Here is a 20,898-nt window from a genome sequence, read left to right as displayed (position 1 = left end):
GAGCTATTTATTGCCTTGGTCGTGTATCATTTTAACTCAAGGAACTATTCCCTCCATCCCACTAACAACAATAACCTTGACCACTGTCTTACCACCATCATCTTTGTCAGAAGCAGCAAGCCTAAACGACTTCTGTCCGTCATCCTCTCCCAACTCAACCGTATGCGTGGCGATCTTCTCCGCTACCTGGCCGAAAACGGAGGAGGAAGCCAGGTCAATAGCGGCTGGATAGCAGCGTCCATCATACCGAAAGACACCGATCAGATCGACTTCTCTCAGCGCCGAGGCGGACATTGGGATGGATGGAAGCCGAGGACCGCCCATACCAATCTGTACCACCGCGCCACCAGCCGAGGAAGCGTAGATGCCGGCTCGTACACAGGCCGGTGCTCCCGTACACTCAAACACGCGGGAGAAGCCATGGCCGTAGCCGAATTTCCGCAGTAAGCCACCCGCCACGTCCTTTGCAGCTATATCTTCTTCTTCTTCTTCCTCCTGTGCAGTTGCGGGAGTGAATGCAGACGTAGCCGTTCGGCCAGGGGGACCAAGCAAATGTGTCCTGATGCAACCAAAAGGGAGCGAGGAGGCAATGTCCAATCTTGCCTGGTTGATATCCGTCACAACGATAGTCGTAAAGTGCTGCGTGATAGCCAGAGCTGATGCGAGCAGCAAGCCAATAGCACCGGCGCCGAATATCAGCGCTGCAGTTTCGCTGTCTGGGGCGGCGCCACCATTCGCAGCCGCGACGGACTTAGCAAGTGCTACGTCTTCTGCGGTTGGCGGGTTAGAGCGATTAATCGCATGCAGACAGACAGCAAGAGGTTCGAGCAGAGCTCCCTGCACGTCTGAGATGGAGTCGGGCAGACGATGGCACATAGCGGCTGGGTGGTTGGTGACGTCCATCAGCGTCCCGTCGAGATGGGGGAAAACAGCAGCTGAGCTGCGGAATCTCAAGGAACGGCAGATGTTGTATCTGCCCTGACGGCAGAGAAGACACTTTCGACACGGCAGGCCGACTTCGAGGGCCACTCGGTCCCCTACCTTGAAGCTGTCTGAGGATGATCCAACGGCAACCACTTCACCGACGGATTCATGGCCGAGAACCAAGGGCTGGCGCAGGACAAAGTTCCCATTCCTGCCGTGGTGATAGTAATGCAGGTCTGAGCCGCAGAGACCGGTGGCTCGAACGGCGACCTGGACTTCGTCTGTTGCCGGGGGAGCTATTGGCCGCGTTTCCTTTGATCAGTGAGGCATGTCAGAGAAGACAACTACTTGGCGGACGGGGTTTTAGATGAGCTGGTAGGTATAGGTTACGGACCAGCCGAAGATCCTGTGCCCCGTGAAGCACTAAAGCCCTGCACGCCATGCTTGCTCTCTCCTCTGGGCCCAGCCGGACAGGACGTATGTATGTACGTATGTATGCAAGTATGTAAGTAGTTGGGCTGCCTGGACGGGTGACGGTAATATAAATGGCCAACTTCCCAAGGATCAGCTTCTTTGTGAGAGATTATTAAGGGCAAGGATATTCCCTGGTCGGCCGTTGCAGTTGAGAGATATAAATAACGATATACCGACTTTCTATATCAATCGCCGAACTGCCGGGAATCGCCCCCCTAGTCAGCCAGCCAGTCAGCCAGCCAGCAAACAGCACAAAGCTCCGGAAAACTGGCTTCGTCCATCCTATCCCAGTGCATGACGCCTAAGGGGATGCTTGCATATCGGGCCTGCTAGCCGGAGCAGGCCAGAGAGCTTTCTGCATAGTTAAAAGCTGTCCAGAACGGGCCTTGTAGCGTAGCGTATAGTCCGTTGCCGACAGAGTTCTGGAATATCCGATCAGCGTATCCAGTAACGCCGTAACTAGGCACCTAGGTACGTCCGGACCATCCTGGGCGGCCAGACGGAAGACCCAGTTGAGGCGTTCGTTTCGCCGTCAAACGCCCCCGTCTGAGCTCGTCCCGCGGTCCGTTTGCCTGTCTTGTATATTCGCATGCCCTCCATACGTAACGGTGTGCTAGAATGGATGCAGGCCTTTTTCCTCCGGGCATGGGACGCTGTGCAACAATCGGCGCCAATCTGCAAAAAAGCAACGAGAGGCAAAAATCAAGACCCGAGCAGGCCAGGTCCTGCGTTCGTTTGTTATACCTGGCAGCCGTCGTATACGAACGGTGTGTGTATACGCGTTCTGGCAAGGGGAGAGCCTGCAGCAGTTTCATCCCTTCGGGTCTTGTGATAGTTAGATAACTAGCCACATCCACCAGCAGCACCGCCAGCTGGTTAACTGACTAGATCATCCAGGCCGTAACTAGCGAACTCGCTGACCGCTGACCGCTGCATGCTGTAGCTCGTGCTGTCTCCTTCGATCACTAGTTATAACATACGGAGTATTGCCGATGGGGCCGTAATATATGTGCAATATCAACTCTGTTGGCGCAACCAGCGGTGCAGCCATTTGAGGCCAACTGCCCCCTCCAGCCGACGGTGCGACAGCTCCCATGCATGGAACGACAGAGAAGGTCTTGCGTGTCCGTGTATCTGTCTGTCTCGCTTCTCTCTGCCTGTCTGGCTGGCTGTCCCTATCGGTACTTGGAGCCTGCTCCGCCGTGCCACCCTCCAAACGGCGGCCATGTAATAAAAACTGGAGCCCTTCGCCTGTGGATATGGCCTGCTGCCGTGTAATTGGAAGAGATCATTAACCGCATCATCCCGCTCGAGCTAGAGCTGGGTCCCTTTCGCTATCCCGCGCCGAAGGGGGTTGGTTGAGCTGGTATGCTGGTCATCGTTGGCTTCTCTTGCCTCCTGCTCCCCTGGCGCGCTTCATGCGGCTCTCGGCTATCTCCTTGGTGGCTTAAAAAGACGGTCTCCCCAGTCTTGTTTCTGGTTCTTAAGGTACAGCGGGAGAAGTAGCGAAGCCGAGTCTCGTCTCTAGAGCTTAAGACGTTGAAACAAGAAAAGGAGTTGAAAGAAGCCAAAGACGGTCAAAGATATAAAATCCACCTTTGACGGCACCACCCGAAGAGAAAAAGAAGAAGCACAAGGAGAAGATAAAGGACGAAGGACGAAGGAGAAGAAAGATATCTGCAGGCGAGTTGTTGTTTTTTTCCTTTCTTTCCTTCTTTCCCGCCCCCTGTACCGGTCACTCCTATACATCTATCTACATCTACCAAAGTCACTTCACAGCCGCCCTGCACTGATAACCACCCTCCCTGTCTCCCTCTGGCTGCCGCAGTGAAGACGGTCTCTCACCCCCCCTGAAGGCCTCTGCATGTGCATATAAATCTCCGCGAATCGCGATCCAGTGCTACACTCCCTGATTTAGATACCCTCGTCCATTTTGAGACGTTTCCCCAGACCTCCGGGCCTACATAATCTCGCATCGGGTTCAGCTTTTCTCATCGTCCCTGCTAACGCTCCCGGCTTGCATTAGCCTTCCTTATTTAGTCATTCATTCTCACGTTCAGCCTTCCCATCGTCTGTTCTCAGTTTTCATCACTTTTCCTGAGTTCGTTTCTCGGTTCTGGGCTTCCTCTCACTTTCTGGCTCACCTTCCATTCTTGCTGCCAGCTATTCATCTTGATAGGCCTGGATCATGCCGTCAGGACGGTCAGTACTGCTGATTGGAGACATTACACACTGCAGAAAGGAGTGGCAGGAATTTTCGCAGCTGGCAACCCTCAAGGTCTGTGGGAAAAGCCTGCTCTCTTAGCCCTTGGCTGATACTCATAGAAAAAGCTGACTTTCAACATAGGAGTTCCCAACCGGATCTAGGCAGGAGTTCCTGGCCAACTGCAAGAATGGTAGATACGATGATGTGATAGCCATATATCGGTCCAATGTATCGACAGCCGTGTGTATCCCCCTGCATGCTCTATCCTCCTTTCCCTTGTTTTTGACTGTGTGTTCCTCGTGGTGCACCCGCTCCATAACCGGACAAGGGGGCCACTCGGCCAGGGGAAAATGCAAGATCGATCTAGCGTGGCCACCCTGTTTTCTTTTTCTTTTTCTTTTTTCTCCTCTCACCCACACGCTCTCTCTCTCTCTCTCTCTGCCTGCTAACGTTACCGCTTTTCTGTGCGCAGATTACCGGGCCCTTTGATGCAGAGCTAGTCAGGGCTCTCCCCAAGTCACTAGCATACATTTGCCACAATGGTGCTGGCTATGACAATATTGATACCACGGCCTGCTCAGATAGAGGTCAGTCTATTGCATTTTTGGGTTTCTGCTATTGCCTTGCCATCGGCGGCTATCGGGCATCCCGGCTAATGGCATGCAGGAATCCGTGTGTCAAGCACACCAATTGCCGTCAACAATGCTACCGCAGATATCACAATCTTTTTGATGCTTGGCGCTTTGAGACAGGCATATGTTCCGATTTCCGCTATCCGGGCCGGTAAGCAGCGTTCAGCCACCAGTCCACCCCCCCCCCCCCCCCACCTACCGTAACCAGGCGGTCTGCTAACAACACTATTAGGTCAGTGGCAGGGGAAGACCAAATTAGGCCATGATCCCCAGATGAAGGTCCTTGGTATTTTGGGAATGGGCGGCATCGGCAGGGTATGTGTACTCCATTTCTCTTCAGCAACCCCTCCCCCTTGCTGTTGCGAAGTTTAAACTGATGGAGACGGTTTGTTTTGGAATGCGTAGGAGGTATCACGCCGCGCAAAAGTTTTTGGCATGAGGGTCATCTACCACAACCGAAATCGACTTTCGCCAGCTCTAGAAGAAGGGGCTTCCTACGTCTCCTTTGATCAGCTATTGGCCCAGTCTGATGTACTAAGCCTTAACCTGTCTCTCAATGCATCGACCCGCCACATCATCTCCCACCGGGAGTTTGCAAAGATGAAGGACGGGGCGGTGATCGTGAACACTGCTCGAGGGGCGCTGATTGACGAAAAAGCGCTCGTCTCCGCTTTGAAATCTGGAAAGGTAAGGAAACCCCAGGGTATGAAGAAAGTGAGGGAAAAAATTGAGGGGAACGAAGAAGCACTATAATGCAGTCAGGCTTAAAATTGAAGACGAACCTAAAATGGGCCTCCAACTAACATAATGAGCAACAGGTGAGTTCGGCTGGCCTCGATGTATACGAGAACGAGCCGTGCATCGAGCCGGAGCTGCTAGATAACCCCAAGGTGATGCTGCTCCCACACATCGGAACCGCTACATACGAGACACAGAAGGAAATGGAACTGCTGGTCCTTGAAAATCTGCGATCGTGTCTCCAATCGGGGAAATTGATCACCCCTATTCCGGAGCAGCGAGATGCATGGAAGAACCAGGCCAGCACCAGCATCGTCAAGTGCAACGGCAACGGCAACTGCACCAGTGGACGACATAATGGACGCAACGGTCACAACGGACACGTATTCCATGGACACATCTAGGCCGGGGAACGGGGGGATGGGGACCCTCGGCCTTTGGCCTGCGTCTTTTTCTTTTTTCCTGTTTTTCTTTTCTTTCCTTCTCAGGTTCCCGTGAAAGGCAAAAGAACTTTTCCTTTTCTTTTTCAGCTTGGCATATGGTGATGATTCCAGAGCAATAATAATAGAATGGCATGCAGATTGATGGTGGTAATCAAGCGATGGCAACGGCGGCTCCATTGAACATTAGCAAATTGTTGTCCGTACTTAGAACTGCCCACCTCGCTTGATAATAAGATATGACACTTAATATGTCCTTTTTCTCGGCGGTGTATCAATGTACTCTGTACCTTCAGGCTCGTCTTTGGTTGCGTTCGAATGTTCGGTTGTTGTTTGCTTTTGCTTCTTTTCGATCGCTCGATGTTTGTTTTTCCTTTTTGGGAACAAGCAAAGCAACAGATTATGTAAACTCTGAGTAATACAGAATGACCAATATATGACTAAGGCGGATGCTGACTAAGTACCTTCAACCTTAAAACAGGCTAGTCCAAAGGCGGAAGAGTTAGGGCTTCGTGCTTCGACTGCTGACTAAGCTCGCTTACTGCATTTTCACCCAAAGAAAAGTCGAAGCAACGAAAGAAAAAAAGCGACGAAGAAGACGAAGAAGAACCAACGACACCATCAACCACCACCGTCCGCCCTCCCACAGTCCTTCGTCAAGATGGTACGTCTGCCGGATGAGAATCGCCTGCTGCTTCTGCAGTTTCTGCTGCTGCTGGAGCCGTCCCGTGAAGCATTGCGATGTAAAGACACGAGATAAGACGTCGAGCTGACGGGTGTGTTTTTTCCTCAACTGTATAGGTCCGCTACGCCATCCAGCCAGCCTCCAGCGCAAAGAGCGCCAGCGCTCGCGGCTCTTACCTTCGAACCAGCTTCAAGAACACCCGTGAGACCGCTCAGGCCATCAACGGACTCAAGTTGCAGCGTGCTGTGACTTTCCTCGAGAATGTGATCGGACACAAGGAGGCCGTTCCCATGCGACGATATGCTGGCAGTACCGGACGATGTGCCCAGGGTGAGTGCTGCCCTTTATGCTTGTGTTGGATAGGACGACCTATGGAGGAAGATACGGATTGCGCGCATAGCGGGGGGCAACTTTTTGAAGCTCAGACAATGAAAGAGACGGATGGCTATGTCAAATAATACCAGCCATGGTTGGAAAATAGCTGGGGAACTAGAGGGCTGACGATGAATATTTATGACAGGCAAGCAATTCGGTGTCAGCAAAGCTCGCTGGCCCGTCAAGTCCGCAGAGTTCCTCCTCTCTCTGCTCAAGAACGCCGAAGCCAACGCCGATACCAAGGGACTCGACACCGGAAACCTCATTGTCAAGCACATACAGGTTAACCAGGCCCCCAAACAAAGACGACGAACCTACCGTGCCCACGGCCGTGTACGTATATCTACAATACCCACAAGCCGCGATTCACTAGTGCGAACAATGTACTAACAACTGCATAGATCAACCCATACATGTCCTGCCCATGCCACGTTGAGATGATCCTGACCGAGGGAGAGGAAGTTGTCCAGAAGAGCACCGATGTCTCCGCCTCCAGACTCTCATCGAGACAACGCGGTGTCCGAACCCGCCAAGCCATCACTGCCGCATAGACGAGACCAGAATCGGAAAAACCGGAAAGAAAACCATATAAACGAAAAAAAGAAGAAAACAAAGATGTTGACGTCACGTTGAAATACGACATTCATAACCGGTCTTTTCAACTGACTTGGCAGCTAAATACCATCCTATGGAGAATCAGGAGAAGAAAGCTGGGCTCACGGGCAGGAGGACAGGAAAGGAAGGGTTTCACGCTTGTCTCATGTCTCTTTTTTGTTGTTTGTTCTGAAAAAGCTGGCCTGGACCTCTCTGTACCGTTCTTCTTCTTCTCGTTGGTTTCCTCCTTGGGGCCGATGACTCTGATACTCACTCGATAAATGCAGCTTGTTACAAATTAATGAAATGTGGCGTGTCGGTTCTTCCATATATTCCCAACTCATTCTGTTCATTGCGTTCACCGTCAAAATACCCCTTTCTACAAAGTAGCCATTAATCAACGTCAGGGACAGGCAAGCCATCGACTATCTTGACATTTCGCCCCAGTTTCTTCAATGCATCCACGGAATTACGATCTCGCTCCTCCTTTGCCTCCTGCTCTGTTGCAAGCACAAAGTCGTGGCTCATCAGGGCCGTACCAGCAGGGACGCCATACTTCTTTGCCATCTCCTCGTCCACGGAGCCATAGTCAATCACCAAGGAGCTCTTGACGCCAAACACAGCATCCGACTTCTCGTACGGGTCACCGCGCGGGTACAGCGTTCTATATATCACATATATCATCTAGTAAGTCACCACATATCTCAACAGCCGCAGCAACCAGAATGCAAGGAAAGCACCTACGTGACCAATGTGTCAAAGCCAGCTTTTGCTACTATAAAATGCATATGTGCCGGCCTCCATTGATGTCGTCCCAGCGTGGCCAGCAGCTTTCCTACCGGCCCATCATCAGGGATCGGGTACGGCACAGGTTGAATGGCCGTGAACCAGAACTGGCCCTGGGAATTGGTATGCAGCACTCCACGATTATCCGGTCTCTCTCGTTTGGTATACTGCACATCATACAGCCCGGATGAATCTGCCTCCCAAACATCAACCCGGGCATCAGCCACGGGTTTGCCATTGGTATCGCGCGCAGTACAGAGGACAAACAGCTTCTTCCCTGCTGTATCATGCGAGAGCTCAACACCTGACTCCAGCGTCTCAGCATCATGAGTGTGGAAGGGTCCCAATAGCGTCCCCTGTGTTGCTCCCTGTGGCTTGGGATGGTCGATGGAGTCTACCAGCGACGAGAGCCCGAGGATGTCTGATAGCAGGATGAACTCCTGGCGGATATCCGAGCATTTCTGACCGGTCTGGGTGAGGAATTCGACGGCATTGGTCCATTCTGCTGTGCTCAGCCTTGTTTCGCGGGCGAAGTCATGGAGATGAGTTACGAGACGCTCGAAGATGTAGCGGGTTCGAGGGTCAGGACACTGCGAGTTGACTTGCACAGTGTGCTCTGTGATGTTGTCTACTGAGAGGTCTGACATTGTTGTTTCCGTCTGCTGGATAATTATATTGCTTTGCCGTCCATCTACGGCTATCCCTCAACTTGGCCTTTTTATATACGAACAGCTCCTGTACGACCAACACCGATGCATATGGCGATGCATAAGTTCCATACCCCGCAGTGATTACGGATCAGACGGAGGGAGAAAAAAGACAGGGGTTTGATCCTTTTCTATCATTGTTGAAGGAGTAGAAGTAGCGGTAGTTGATCTGGGTTTGTAGTTCATACATAGTAAACCAAAGGCCAGCTTTCAAGGAGTATGAGCAGAGACGGAGATGTATTCACAAGAAGCTGGATAAAAAGCAGAAACTAAAGAAGAAAACCAAGTACACCGTACATCATAACGCTCTCGCTATATAAAAAAGAAGAAGAAAGAAAAATGGTAAAAAAACAAGTAGCTATAAAGGAGGAAATGAAAGATGGCGAAGATAGATGGTTCAAGGGGATATGCGGTATCTTCTTTATCGAGCCTCAACAACGTGGCTATTTCCTCTCTCCCGGTTCTTCTCTCTGTCTCTATCTTTTTCTCTTTCTCTCTGCTGCTGCTGTTGCTCCTGTTGTTGTTGTTGTTGCTGCTGCTGTTGCTGCTGCTGGCTTCTCTCTCTCTCAGCAGTGCGTTGTCTATGATGATCAAAGGTATCCATGATAGCTTGTGCAAGAACATCACTAGAATCGTCATCGAGTCTGTTACTAGCATTTCTATCATGTTTCTGGTTGTTTCTGCTACTGCTGATAGCTCCATTGGTAGCAGCAGCAGTTGGTATTGTTGTAGTAGTAGTGGTGGTAGTAGTAGTAGCATTAGTGGTAGCTCGGGCAGGACTGTGCTTACCCCTATCTTCAGGGGCAGCGGCAGATACAGACACTGATGCATCTTCACTGGCATCTCTGTGGTTCTCTCTGCCAGCGCTAGTGTCATGACTGGTAGCCCGCTCCTTTTGAAGCTCTTCTGCCTTGACATCGCGCCAGGAGCATTTGGCATGTTTCTTGGTGCAGCCCATACATGCAGTCAGGTTCTTCAAACAGTGCATGTTTAGCCTCCTGCACCTGTCACAGGGAGGCAGGATACGCTCTCCTCTAGCCAAATCCTCCATCCGGGCAACCATGGCCGACTTGAAGGGTGCGGTCTCGTCGCGGTCGTGGGGAGGAGTCGGCTTTGGGTGCGGAAGCAACGAAGATGGCGTGTTTGGAATAGGAACGGGAGGAATAGGCGAGTTGCCCTGACCAGAGTATGCAGCTTGTTGGTGTTCTGATGCAGAGTCTGCGTGATCAGGCTGTTTCTGCTGGTGGTGCTGATGCATCCGTCTGTCGGAGGTGGTGAAGAACTTCTTCATAAGCTCCGCGCGGGTGCTTGGAGACGCGCCCTTGATGGACGTGCCATTGATGATGGTGACATTGTCTGATATGGGCTGGGAGAAGGCGAACTGCGCGGGCTCGTCGTGGTAGGCCTGAGCCTGCTCCTGGCGGGAGTTGACGGCGACGAAGCCCGGCGGCGAGGCGGTGCGAGACTGTCCGTGTCCGTTGGGAGTGTTGCCGCTATCCTTCCAGGGACTGATGGCCCGGGTTTGCGACGACTGCGCCTGGGCAAGAGAGGCATCGTTCTCGCGCCTGGAGACGATAGCGTTACGGCGGTTTTTGAGTCGGTGGTTGAGCTGTCGAGCTCGAGCCGATACTACATGTATACATACCCGTTAGCTATATGTTCCAACCGGGCTATTATCAAGTCTTAAGACTACGCAAGGCAAGAAACGTACCCTGATCGGCTAGCTGGATGATATAAACGAGGTTCTTCTCCAGGATCTCCAGCGCACCGAGCTCCTTCTCCTCGTCCTCGCTGATGGGCTGCGGCGGGATCATCTTCTGTGGCATCCCAGAAGCAATGAGGACGTAGTCCTCTTCGGAGATCTCGACTCTGGCATGCTTGATATCTAGCTGGCAGACCCGAGATCCCGTGCGAGTCTTTTCCAGGGTGAACTTCTCCGGGTACTCCTTTGCGAACTCGACGACGTCAAGCCAGGAGACGGTGGTCTCTTTGCCGTCGGTGCCATTGGCGGCCGACTTGATGACACGCGGAGGCCCGTCGAAGAGACGCTCAAACCGCTTGACGAGGATGGGGCCGAGCGGACAGGCGCCCAGGTTCCCGGCGATGGACTCGTGGCGGTGCAGTACGCCGTCATACTCGCCTATCCAGCGGAGGATGGCAGGCAGGGTGTCGTCTGTGGAGACGAGCGGGAGGGTGTCAGAGTACTGTCGAGCGAGGTAGTTGATCTGGAGGTGTTGATGCTGATGCTGGGGCTGGTGCTGGTGGTGTTGGGGGTGTGCCGTCTTGGGCTGTTTAGCTGGATAGTCGAGGGTGCTGCCGCTGCAGGGCGACCGAGGGCGTTTGGGGTCCATCATCCAACCACTTCTGCAACCGCTTGTGCTAGCCGTGGTGAGTGTAGATGTTCATGACAGCGGAGGGCGGAGTCTCGAGCTGTTGGTGGAAGCAGAGAGAAGAGAGAGAGCGAAGACGAGAGAGGAAGAGGAGAGGAGAGGAAGAAGGTGACGACCGGCAGAACGGGTGGAAGAAGGGGAGGAGCGGCAGAAAAAAAAGTACCAAAAGGCAAAAAAAGGAGGGAAGGGAGCCGTCGGCCGCCCGCTGGGCTGCTTTCGCACGCACTTTTGCACCTCTCTTTTTTTTTTCGCTGTGTGTCTCGTCTTGCAGCGCAGGCAGTATCAGCCTAACGCTTCGACGAGGCCGACGCAGGGCAGAAAAAGCAACGAGGCCAGCAAGCAAGCAGGCAGGCGACGCAAGCAGAGCAAAGCAAAGCAAAGAGCAAAGCAGAGGGCAAACCGGCCGGCGAGGCAGCCAGGTAGGCAGAGGTGGAGGAGGGAGGGATGAGGCCCGGAACAGCATGCGTTGGATATCCCGGCTGTGCACCACGGCTAGCAGAAGCCAGAGAGAGTCCTTGGTCTGTCCCCCTTTCCCCCCCGTCCCGTCTCGTCGCTCTGCCGTGGTCGCCGTGGTCGCCGTCACTGCCACTCACGCGCAAACCGCAAACCGCAAACCGCAAACCGTCCCCTCCCTGGCCTTTCCTGGCCCTCCCTTGCGCTCTTTTTCTCGCCTTTTGCTTTTTCCTGCGCTTCTGCTCGTCTCGCCCAGCGGAGTCCGCCGGCTTTCCGCCCGAGAGCAGGGGCGGAGACACGTGATGTGGCACGTGATAGGGAGGAACCTCGGAGAAACTTGCAGCCACAGCGGAAGCTGGCGGGCGGTGGAAGTACCTCGAAGTACCCCTGGCCATAACTAGACGTAGCAGTCACAGTCACGGTCATACGGGGAGACTGGAGTACACAGCAGCTGCAGCCGGGAGGAGGTCGGGTGGTGCAGTCAGGCCGCCGTGCTGAGCGTGGTGCCCCCACACCACCGAGCGTGCAGCCCGACAGACTCGCCCCGTAGAAGTGCTCGTAGCGCAGCGAGCCAACCCTTGATATACATCGTACATAGTAGTCGTGTTAGGTCGTTGGTTGTATGCAGTTGGCTTTTGTTTGTGTGTCGCAAAAATGCATCACGTGACCATGGAAAAAACGTTAGCTTAGCTTAACCTCGCGGGAGGAAAGATAGGAAGATATCAAAAAGTATAGTTGGCCGACAGAGCTGCAGACGTCAACAGCTCAACAGGAACCAACATACATTAACTAGTTACAGCTCTGGTGTAGGCCTCGTTTGCAAGTTAATTGCCTGAGCTACGCCTGCAAAGGGTCTTTTGCAATACATGAACTAGGATATACCCCACATAGTCTCTCTCACACGCACACATACACATACACTCGCACACATGTCTGAACGCGGCTCTTTCAGAGGCGGACAGTCTCGCGGCCGCGGTTCCGGCGGAGGCAGGGGAGGAGGCGACGGCGGACGGGGAGGCCGTCACCACCAGGGACAGGGCCAGCACCGCGGAGGCCACCAGGGCCAGAGCCAGGGCCAGACACAGGGCCAGCAGCAGGAGAAGCCCAAGAAGGAGAACATCCTGGACCTGACCAAGTACATGGACAAAGAGGTCAATGTCAAGTTCAACGGCGGCAGAGAAGGTGTGTCTTATGTGTCTGCTGTTTTGCTGTTTGTTCATATGCTTACGTGGTTGTTGTAGTCACCGGTGTTTTGAAGGGATACGACCAGCTTATGAACCTTGTGTTGGACGACGTCAAAGAGACGATGCGCGGTAAGCTCGCTACTCTTTCCTTTAAAGTTCCTACGTTTGATCATGCATTGTATGCTAACTGATGGTGGTCTAGATGACAATGACAATGTAACGACTCGGTCACTCGGTCTGATCGTGGCCAGAGGGACGTTGTTGGTCTTGCTCTCCCCGGCCGACGGGAGTGAAGAGATTGCCAACCCCTTCGTGCAGCAGGAGGATGAATAGGTTGATACTTTTAGTCGGGAGTACGACACGATAGATAATGAATCTAAACCTGCAAATCTTTGCTTTCTTCCCCTTTTCCACGCCAACAACGAAAAGCATTAACTTGTTGATACGTAAAGTTTAATTTTCATTCTTGATAGCGAATTTGATAGAGCTAGATCCGGGTTCCTGGGCATGGATGGTAGATGGCGAGTCGTATATATAGACAAAAAAGAAGACACACAAAACACCGATAGACCAACATCTTCGAAACACCTACCCTTGTTTACCCCCTGTTTATCGCCGTTTCATCAATGCCTGGAACGACATCTCAACTCCCTTCTTCAGCTCTTTATAGCTAACTACAAAACAGCTCTGCTCATCCCTGCTGATCAACGTCACTTTCTCCTCGCTGCCTGCATCCAGCTTGTTCAGGCACGTAAGCACGTGGCCCAGGTCTACGACGGGCGCATTCTGTCCGTCGACCTGGTGGAAGACATAATCTCTGAACAGCTTTAGGAAGTAACGCTCCCCGTTCTCCGACCAGTGGCGGTCATGGTCATATTCGGGCCTCTCGGTGATGAAGTTGAGTTTGGTGAGAAGTCGCACAAGGCGTGCATTTTCAAGTTCCCGGCTCAGGTCGTGGGTGAGCTCGTCGTCGACGTGAAGGGAAGAGTCAAATGTGGAGATGAGTTGGGAGGAGATGCCGGTGATGAAAACGTCGATGGTCCGGTCTGTGGCCGCCTGGTTTTGGGGGTCCTTAGACGGGCCCGCGCCTAGAAGCCAGAAGACCGAATTGTAGAGTTGTGCGCTGTATGCACGGGAGAAGTGTTCTAGTGCCTTTGTGGGGTTGTGGGCTAGCGAGCTAGCTCCTAGCGTGAGCATCAACTGGCCAAAGTTGACCATGTCGTTACTTTGTAAGTCGGCAATGGACCGCTGCGTATCATGCTGCACCACGTCCAGTATGGCACACGCATTCAACCGTACGCGGTTTTTGCCAGTAAGCAGTATCTTGCTGGGATCGATGACCCGCGCAGCCAATCCTGCGCTGTGGATAGATTTGAGGGCGGAAGCAATTTGTGTCACGTAGCCCCAAAGCACCGGTTCGGTTACATGGGTGCTCGCGTGGCGGTTCTGGTACCGGTTCGAGCTCTCAAGATGCTGCTCAGCGAGTGTTTTGGACAGGGGGTGGTAGTCCGTAACGAATATGAGAGAACTGTCTTGGAAACTGCGGTTGGTAAACGCATCGTGTACCGTCACTACACTGGCGGAAATAACTCGCTTCCAGGCCTGGACGCATCTGATGGCCTTTTCGTTGGTTAATCGGAAGCCTGAAACAGGTTTAGCTCTCAATCCCGGTGATTATTAGTTAAAATGAGAATATGTCATACCTTCCAGCCGTCTAAGTACATAATAGTTGCCATCCTTGCTTGACTGTGCCTTATATACCCAGCTAGGGTACCCGAAGATGGTAGCATTCTTCTGATGCGTTACGTCGAGCGGCACAAGTGAGTGGAAGTGGTCGATTTGAGCAGGTAGTTGGGAGTCTAACGAGGGTTAGTACAGTGGAAAGGGTGGATAGAATGGTGCAAGCAAACATACTAGGAAGGGTCTGTAGTGTAGCTGCAGCTTTCTTTTGCAGCTCCTCTCTAAAGTCATTCGGGATAAATAGGTCGTGAACATTCCGTTGATATCCAAGGATATTTTGATTATGAGGTCCAATCGGCGCATAGAGATGATATTGGGCCTGTTTTTTTTTTCCCTTGCTTTAGCACTGCAGTTTATGTCTAAATAGGGGATCTGTTAAACCTACTGGTTGCTGAAACGAATTTTGAGCGGTGAAATATGACGTGGGACCGATACCGGTGTGATCATGAACATAAGGATTTTGCTGAAGCGGGTGGGTGACAACCGCGCCAGCAGTGCCCAGCGGAGTTGTCGTCGAGACGAACGGGTCATATGCATTTGAAGCAGCAAGGACACCATTATTTGTTGCCTGCATCGAGTCCTGCGCAATTAGCACGCCGGTTATAAGCTGGAATTAAAATAGGCAACATACCACAGTATCAAACCGCTGTGGTACAAAGTCAGGTACGTCCGTCAAACCCCATTCGGGAGTACCGGTTTCTTGACGTAGCTGTGATATTCCAGAGTTTGCACCTGAAAGCAGTCAGTCTTTCATTCATTGTTCGTATGCATATTTGTTTGGGATATTCCGGGAACGTACGGGAGAGTGAACCCTTGGGAAGAAAGGGCGCCGCACCGGCAGCCTTTGGAGAAAGAGTAGCCGGCTTCTTCGCCATGGCTGCCGTCGTCGTGGCTGTGCCGTTGTTTGGCGTAGTCGATGGAGTGAAACTGGGCGACTCAACGTTCAGCCGTTTCTGCTTGATGCCGGCACCACTGCTACTGGAGGCCAGACATGAGCTATCTGAGCTTCAGAAAATGCATTGAAAAACGCATAGAAATTCATCACTCCAACCTTTCATGTTGCGCCGCATTCACCTTCTGCGGATCATGGTTAAACGCGCATCCTGAGGCATGGTTAGAAACCATCGAGGTATTCAGGGGTTGTCTGCAGTGACGAAGACGGCCGAGTTCACACCTTTATCCTCATATCGACACCTGCCATATATCGTCACATTGCGGCAGAGTGTATCCTTTGCATTTTCTACAACTGATGGGTCAGTTACAAAAGACGAGATTAGACAAGCTGCTCTTTTATAACAAACGAAATATAAATGCTGAAGGGATGGAGTCTTCGTCTATGCAGCTTACCGCGCCCTTTCAACTTTGGAGAGCCATTGGTACGTCTCCCGTCCTCGAGACTCGGTTTCGCTATAGATGCCATTTCCTCCACGGGTCACAGCACACGCAAATCAGCGCGAGAGAGGCCCCATCGGCTTTGGCTGGGGGGTAATAGGTCGCAGACGAGAGATCGATGGGCGACTCCGCGCATTCCTTCACACTCTTTGGGGGGGCGCTGGCGCGGGCGCGGGAGAGCGGCGAAACGTCACTGTCTTATATCTCCAGGCGCAGCACCAATGTCCCAGACGAGGGCCCGTCCAGGCAGTACGCAACGTCGGCGGCGAGCAGGGCACCGGCACACACGGCGAACAGAGAGCGTCTCCTGTCTTCTGGCGTCCGTTTCGGCTTGCTGTTCGACTTTGATATCGCTTGATTTCGCTGCTGCAAGTTCGAGATGTTCGTTTTTCCTTTTTCTCATGCTTATATAATTAGAGATACAGTATTATTACACAGATACACACTTACTTTAGATCATGTGACTGTTATATTACGCAACTTCCTTACGATACATGCGAACCGTGGCTTTTGGGCATGTCGATTTCATCATAAGCGAGACGAAGACGAGCGCCGGAAGTCCTAAGAAAGAGCGGTTTCACCCTGCCAGCTACTGTTGAGAGCTGCCGGATAAGCCAGAGCGTCCTAGGAAGCGAACTCATAGCTGCGCTGCTGCTGCTCTATATACTCCGTACAGCCCCCGGGAGCACACGAGCAGTGGCGGATGAGCAGCTCGAGCAGCTCTAGATAACATGCCCGGAGATGACGGAGAGGGCGCTCAGCTCTCGACGAACCAGGAGAATACTCTGCAGACATATCTAGCTGTGACGGGTCAGGACCGGGAAGCTGCTATACCGCTGCTTAGGCGCTCAGAATGGAACGTCCAGGTAGGCCTCAACACCCGCACAGAGACGGGCACAGCGCACACAGTTGAAGAGACGGTATGCTGACGGGCGATACAGATTGCTATAACCAAGTTCTTCGATGGGGAAGCTCCGGACCCCGTGGAGGAAGCTCGAGCAGCTATGGATTCTGGGATACCTCCTCCTATACCGCAGTCCCGCGAGAACCTGATGGCTACGGACCTGGCATACTCCAACTCGAACATACTCTCATCTATACGGCGAGCCGAGCCAGCGCCACGGATAACGTCCCAGCCCAACGATACACCTCCCTTCCGGCCGCCATTTCTACTAGCTATCCTGTTTACGCCGTTTAATCTCATTTACAGGCTGCTATCAAGCTCTCTCCGCGTCTTCGGAACATTATTCCCCTTCCTACCACGCCTACTGAACACTTTTGCGAGTTCTACAATATCGAGAGTCAATAAATCTTCTCAGGGAAGAAGGTCTCTTGCTCCAAAGGATACGGCTGCTCGGTTCATTCGGGAATTCGAAGAAGAGTATGGAGCTCACTCGCTACCATTCCTCGAAAATGGGTATAACATGGCACTTGAGAGATCCCACAAGGATCTAAAGTTTCTGCTGGTTGTTCTACTCTCTCCGGAGCACGATGACACCGATGTCTGGGTGCGGGACACCCTACTCTCTCCAGAAGTGGTTTCATACCTAAACGACCCTTCGAACAATGTTCTTCTCTGGGGTGGGAATATCCAGGACTCGGAGTCATACCAGGTGGCGAACTCACTCAAATGCACAAAGTTCCCCTTTGCAGTAGCAATTGCCCATACTCCAAGTGTCTCATCTACCGCCATGTCGATAATAGGCAGGATTCCAGGCCTCAGCTCTCCCACTGAGTTCCTCGAAAAACTCCGTGCTGCTACAAATCAACATAAGTCCTCTCTCGACCGTGTACGGTCCACTAGAGCAGAGCAACAAGCTTCACGGACACTACGGCAGGAACAGGATTCCGCTTATGAGCGCTCGCTCGCCCAGGACAGGGAGCGAGCGAGACAGCGCCGTGAAGCTGAGGCTGAGCGTGAGCGCCAGGAGCGAGAGGCCATGGAGCAGCAGGCTGCTGCTGAAAAACATTACAGGGACCTTCAGCAGTGGAAGAAATGGAGGGCACAGTCAATACCTGCAGAGCCATCTACGGATAACAAAGATGCGATCCGCGTCAGTCTTCGCTTGACTTCGGGGGAGAGGGTCATACGACGCTTCTCCAGCGATGCTGATATAGAGGAAGTCTACGCGTTCGTTGAATGCTACGATGTCCTACACCCAAGTGAGGAGGACGATAATACCGAGGAAGACGAAAAGGGCTCCTCGGAGGTTACAGAACCGGAGAACTTCGAACACAAGTATGGGTTCCGCCTTGTTTCACCTATGCCTCGTGCTGTATATGAGCTTGAAGCTGGGGGGACAGTAAAGGAGCGAATTGGCCGAGGAGTTAATCTCCTTGTGGAAAGCATCGAGGACGATGAAGACGACGAGGATGATGACGAGTAATGGGTTCGTATAACGGTTACAGGGCTTACTTCAACTAATTATAGAGACAAAGTTCGTTCCGAATGGCTACTCTGAGTTACCAGGGAGGTGTGAATACAGATTCGAATAGTTAATGCATTATTATTACTTTTCATCGTCCTTCCATTATCACAAGCGTATATATGTTATACTGCCTTTTTGATTCCTGAGATCCCATGTTAGACTAGCTGCAGAAATCCTCAATAACTGCAGATATCACACCCTGAGTCCTCTGGATGCTCTCGACATCAACCCATTCATACTCTGAATGCAAACCGGCACCGGACTGCCCAAATACAATTGACGGAATACCCGCATCGTGAAGCAGAGCTGCGTCAGTCCAGGGATCCAGTGCCTGGAACACACAGGGGTCGCCATATACCTTGCCAGTAGCATCATACACACATCTAGTAAAGGGGTGATCCTTCGCAATCTCAAACGGAGATTTATGGGCGACGACCTGAGGAGGCCTGTACTTGAATCCAACTACTCGTTTCTTGATCTTCATCAGTATATCGTTGACATCAGCCAGTATGCCTTCCTTAGTTTGAACAGGGATAGTCCTGAATTCAATTGTCATCTTGCATGAGGCAGGGTAGCTGTTCGGTTCAATCCCGCCCTTGATCAAACTAGCGTGAAGAGACGCTCTTCCCAAATCACTGTCCTCTGGCAAGGTTGATTCGTATTCTTTCAGGGCTGTCAGGAAGTACCCCGAGAGTAGGATTGCGTCTACCCCGTCATCGGGCCTGGATCCATGGGCAGCAACGCCCAATATCTCTATTTCCAGCCACGTCATCCCCTTGTGTGCATGGGCGATCGTTTCAAGCGTCGGCTCGACCACGATGGCTCCGTCGGCACTCCAGCCGGCTTTGAGGATTTCCTTGGTTCCAATGGATGAGTACTCTTCGTCCGCAACAGCTGCCAATATGACGTCCCCTCGAGGTGGGGAGGAGGATGTTTTAGCTTCTGCTAGAGCGGCCATTGAAGCTGCGATGCCCGCCTTCATGTCCAGTGTACCACGTCCCACCACCCTCTTGCGTCCAGCAGAGGAAACCGCCAGCTCTCCTGAAAGGGGGTCAAGTCCGGATGAGTAACTGTCCAGAGTCACTGTATCAATATGGCCGTTCATCATCAAGGATCTTCCTCCACCGGTTCCTCGAAGGACACCTATCACCGAGGGCCTCCCAGGGGTACCCTCCAGCCGATGAGCTTCTAGATCCCGGTGCTCCAGCCAGGCGGTGATGTAGTCCGCTATCTCTCCCTCGCCGACACCGCTTGGGTTCGTCTCTGATGGGTTGGACGAGTTGATCTGCGTCAAAGTCTGGGTTAATTCGACACAGTCGTCTGAAGAAACATCCTTGGGTGTAGTATACGGACGGCTCCCTTCTGTCCCGAGGATAACGACGACAGAATCAGAGGTTAGTCCAAGAGAGGATGGGTCTGTCTTTGCAACATATCGTAGACCAGGTACACCGGCAGCTCCGCAGGGTCCAACGTTGACCCCCTTTGAGCTTAGATACTGCACGCCCTGATGAGCCTCGTAATCGGAGATAGTAACGCTAGCATCGACTCCGGACTGTAATACCGGCCATGCAATAGAAGAGACAGTTCCGCATTCCATTCCGCTCATTATCGTCTTTGATACCTTCACCTGAGTCATCTGTCCAGCCCTTAAGCTCTTATGCAGACAAGCAGCAACATCCGGCTCGACAGTAAGAACGGACATTTCCTTTCCCTTGGTCTTGCAATGAGATACCACAGCCTGACAGAGAGATCCAACCCCGACAGGCGAGACTATAGCCGTAGCTTTCAAGCCCTGGTCCTGCAACTGATCATCGATCTCAGTCAACATCGTAGAGTAGCCATCGACAATCCAAGCAGGGATCTTTTCGTAGCCCTCAAAAGCAGTATCTTGAACCAGAATGAAATTAGGGTATTCATCTGCTTTCTTCGCCGAAGCAGATATCGCATCGTCGTAGTCTCCCTTGACAACAGTGACCGTCGCCCCTTCGCCAGCTATCAGGTCCCGGGTATGCTGGTCCAGATTCTTGCCAACAAAGATCTCAGAGGATATCCCCAGTATCTTCGCCATGCGGCCAACGGCTCGTCCATGATTACCGTCAGTTGCAGCTAGCAGTTTGATGCGAGCGCTGGCGGCTGCGCGGGAGAGCTCATCCAGCGAGGGGCTCGATAGCTTCAGATGTGACGAAACAGCCAGATAGACGGCCCACGAGGCACCCAGGATCTTAAACGATGGAAGACCGAGACGGCTGCTCTCGTCCTTGATGAAGACCTTGGATACTCCAATCTCCTTTGCTAGCTTGTCGAGAGAGACGAGCGGACTTGGCTTGTATGATGGCAGAGACTGGTGGAACTGCTTCTCTGCGCCCGCCACCTCGCGGTCAAGCCTGAATTGCTGCGCATCTGGATTGTGATAGACCGAACGGCGAGCGTGAGCCATCCTGGACAATTTGATAAGTCAAGATGTTAGACCTTAATGTACGGACGAAGTAGGGAAAGGCGCTGTGAAGTAAATCGGATTTGCCGTAAGTTATAGACGCCCGCTCAGTATGTTTAAATACTGACACTCGCTGCGATGGCGCCCTACGCCTAAAAATACAAGGCTAATATCTTATTACTCCGGGCATCAACTGCCGGGTTTTAGGCCTGTAGGATCACGATCTCGGCTGTCTCGGCGATGCTTGGGCACGGATGGGCCTGTTGAAGTCGGAGACGCTGTAAGAGCAGCAAGTTTATAATGACCAATATGACG

The 20,898-nt window shown here is 52.4% G+C and overlaps 9 protein-coding genes across 9 annotated transcripts; 4 read left to right on the top strand and 5 right to left on the bottom strand.

Annotated features, from left to right (window-relative positions):
• Positions 1-36: 36 nt before the first annotated feature.
• On the bottom strand, positions 37-1,366 carry MGYG_07089 (sorbitol dehydrogenase; the record flags this gene model as incomplete). Its single annotated transcript, XM_003171042.1, has 2 exons — positions 37-1,236; positions 1,319-1,366. 2 exons carry the CDS (start codon positions 1,364-1,366, stop codon positions 37-39), a joined length of 1,248 nt encoding a protein of 415 aa, XP_003171090.1.
• A 2,220-nt stretch (positions 1,367-3,586) lies between these two features.
• MGYG_07088 (hypothetical protein) lies at positions 3,587-5,378 on the top strand (the record flags this gene model as incomplete). Its single annotated transcript, XM_003171041.1, has 8 exons — positions 3,587-3,676; positions 3,746-3,892; positions 4,077-4,191; positions 4,271-4,387; positions 4,469-4,551; positions 4,577-4,621; positions 4,645-4,923; positions 5,049-5,378. The coding sequence occupies 8 exons, from the start codon at positions 3,587-3,589 to the stop codon at positions 5,376-5,378; spliced, it is 1,206 nt and encodes a 401-aa protein (XP_003171089.1).
• Positions 5,379-6,075: 697 nt separating this feature from the next.
• On the top strand, positions 6,076-7,025 carry MGYG_07087 (60S ribosomal protein L17; the record flags this gene model as incomplete). The annotated part of the gene is made up of 4 exons (XM_003171040.1): positions 6,076-6,078; positions 6,216-6,429; positions 6,620-6,807; positions 6,876-7,025. The coding sequence occupies 4 exons, from the start codon at positions 6,076-6,078 to the stop codon at positions 7,023-7,025; spliced, it is 555 nt and encodes a 184-aa protein (XP_003171088.1).
• A 436-nt stretch (positions 7,026-7,461) lies between these two features.
• MGYG_07086 (hydroxyquinol 1,2-dioxygenase) lies at positions 7,462-8,501 on the bottom strand (the record flags this gene model as incomplete). The annotated part of the gene is made up of 2 exons (XM_003171039.1): positions 7,462-7,732; positions 7,813-8,501. The coding sequence occupies 2 exons, from the start codon at positions 8,499-8,501 to the stop codon at positions 7,462-7,464; spliced, it is 960 nt and encodes a 319-aa protein (XP_003171087.1).
• Positions 8,502-8,982: 481 nt separating this feature from the next.
• MGYG_09144 (hypothetical protein) lies at positions 8,983-11,799 on the bottom strand (the record flags this gene model as incomplete). Its single annotated transcript, XM_003171038.1, has 3 exons — positions 8,983-10,190; positions 10,273-10,857; positions 11,352-11,799. 3 exons carry the CDS (start codon positions 11,797-11,799, stop codon positions 8,983-8,985), a joined length of 2,241 nt encoding a protein of 746 aa, XP_003171086.1.
• A 534-nt stretch (positions 11,800-12,333) lies between these two features.
• On the top strand, positions 12,334-12,921 carry MGYG_07083 (RH73529p; the record flags this gene model as incomplete). The annotated part of the gene is made up of 3 exons (XM_003171037.1): positions 12,334-12,586; positions 12,646-12,717; positions 12,791-12,921. 3 exons carry the CDS (start codon positions 12,334-12,336, stop codon positions 12,919-12,921), a joined length of 456 nt encoding a protein of 151 aa, XP_003171085.1.
• Positions 12,922-13,197: 276 nt separating this feature from the next.
• On the bottom strand, positions 13,198-15,748 carry MGYG_07082 (PAB-dependent poly(A)-specific ribonuclease subunit PAN3; the record flags this gene model as incomplete). The annotated part of the gene is made up of 9 exons (XM_003171036.1): positions 13,198-14,231; positions 14,292-14,447; positions 14,503-14,647; positions 14,714-14,908; positions 14,960-15,060; positions 15,128-15,300; positions 15,380-15,431; positions 15,503-15,568; positions 15,676-15,748. 9 exons carry the CDS (start codon positions 15,746-15,748, stop codon positions 13,198-13,200), a joined length of 1,995 nt encoding a protein of 664 aa, XP_003171084.1.
• Positions 15,749-16,391: 643 nt separating this feature from the next.
• On the top strand, positions 16,392-18,107 carry MGYG_07081 (hypothetical protein; the record flags this gene model as incomplete). Its single annotated transcript, XM_003171035.1, has 2 exons — positions 16,392-16,586; positions 16,662-18,107. The coding sequence occupies exons 1-2, from the start codon at positions 16,452-16,454 to the stop codon at positions 18,105-18,107; spliced, it is 1,581 nt and encodes a 526-aa protein (XP_003171083.1). The 5' UTR covers positions 16,392-16,451.
• Positions 18,108-18,309: 202 nt separating this feature from the next.
• On the bottom strand, positions 18,310-20,586 carry MGYG_07080 (diaminopropionate ammonia-lyase; the record flags this gene model as incomplete). The annotated part of the gene is made up of 1 exon (XM_003171034.1): positions 18,310-20,586. One exon carries the CDS (start codon positions 20,584-20,586, stop codon positions 18,310-18,312), a length of 2,277 nt encoding a protein of 758 aa, XP_003171082.1.
• Between the last annotated feature and the right edge of the window lie 312 nt (positions 20,587-20,898).

Source organism: Nannizzia gypsea, genomic scaffold, assembly GCF_000150975.2.
Source record: "Nannizzia gypsea CBS 118893 supercont1.6 genomic scaffold, whole genome shotgun sequence".
Taxonomy (NCBI): domain Eukaryota; kingdom Fungi; phylum Ascomycota; class Eurotiomycetes; order Onygenales; family Arthrodermataceae; genus Nannizzia; species Nannizzia gypsea.
This window is presented reverse-complemented; position numbering and strand designations above follow the sequence as displayed.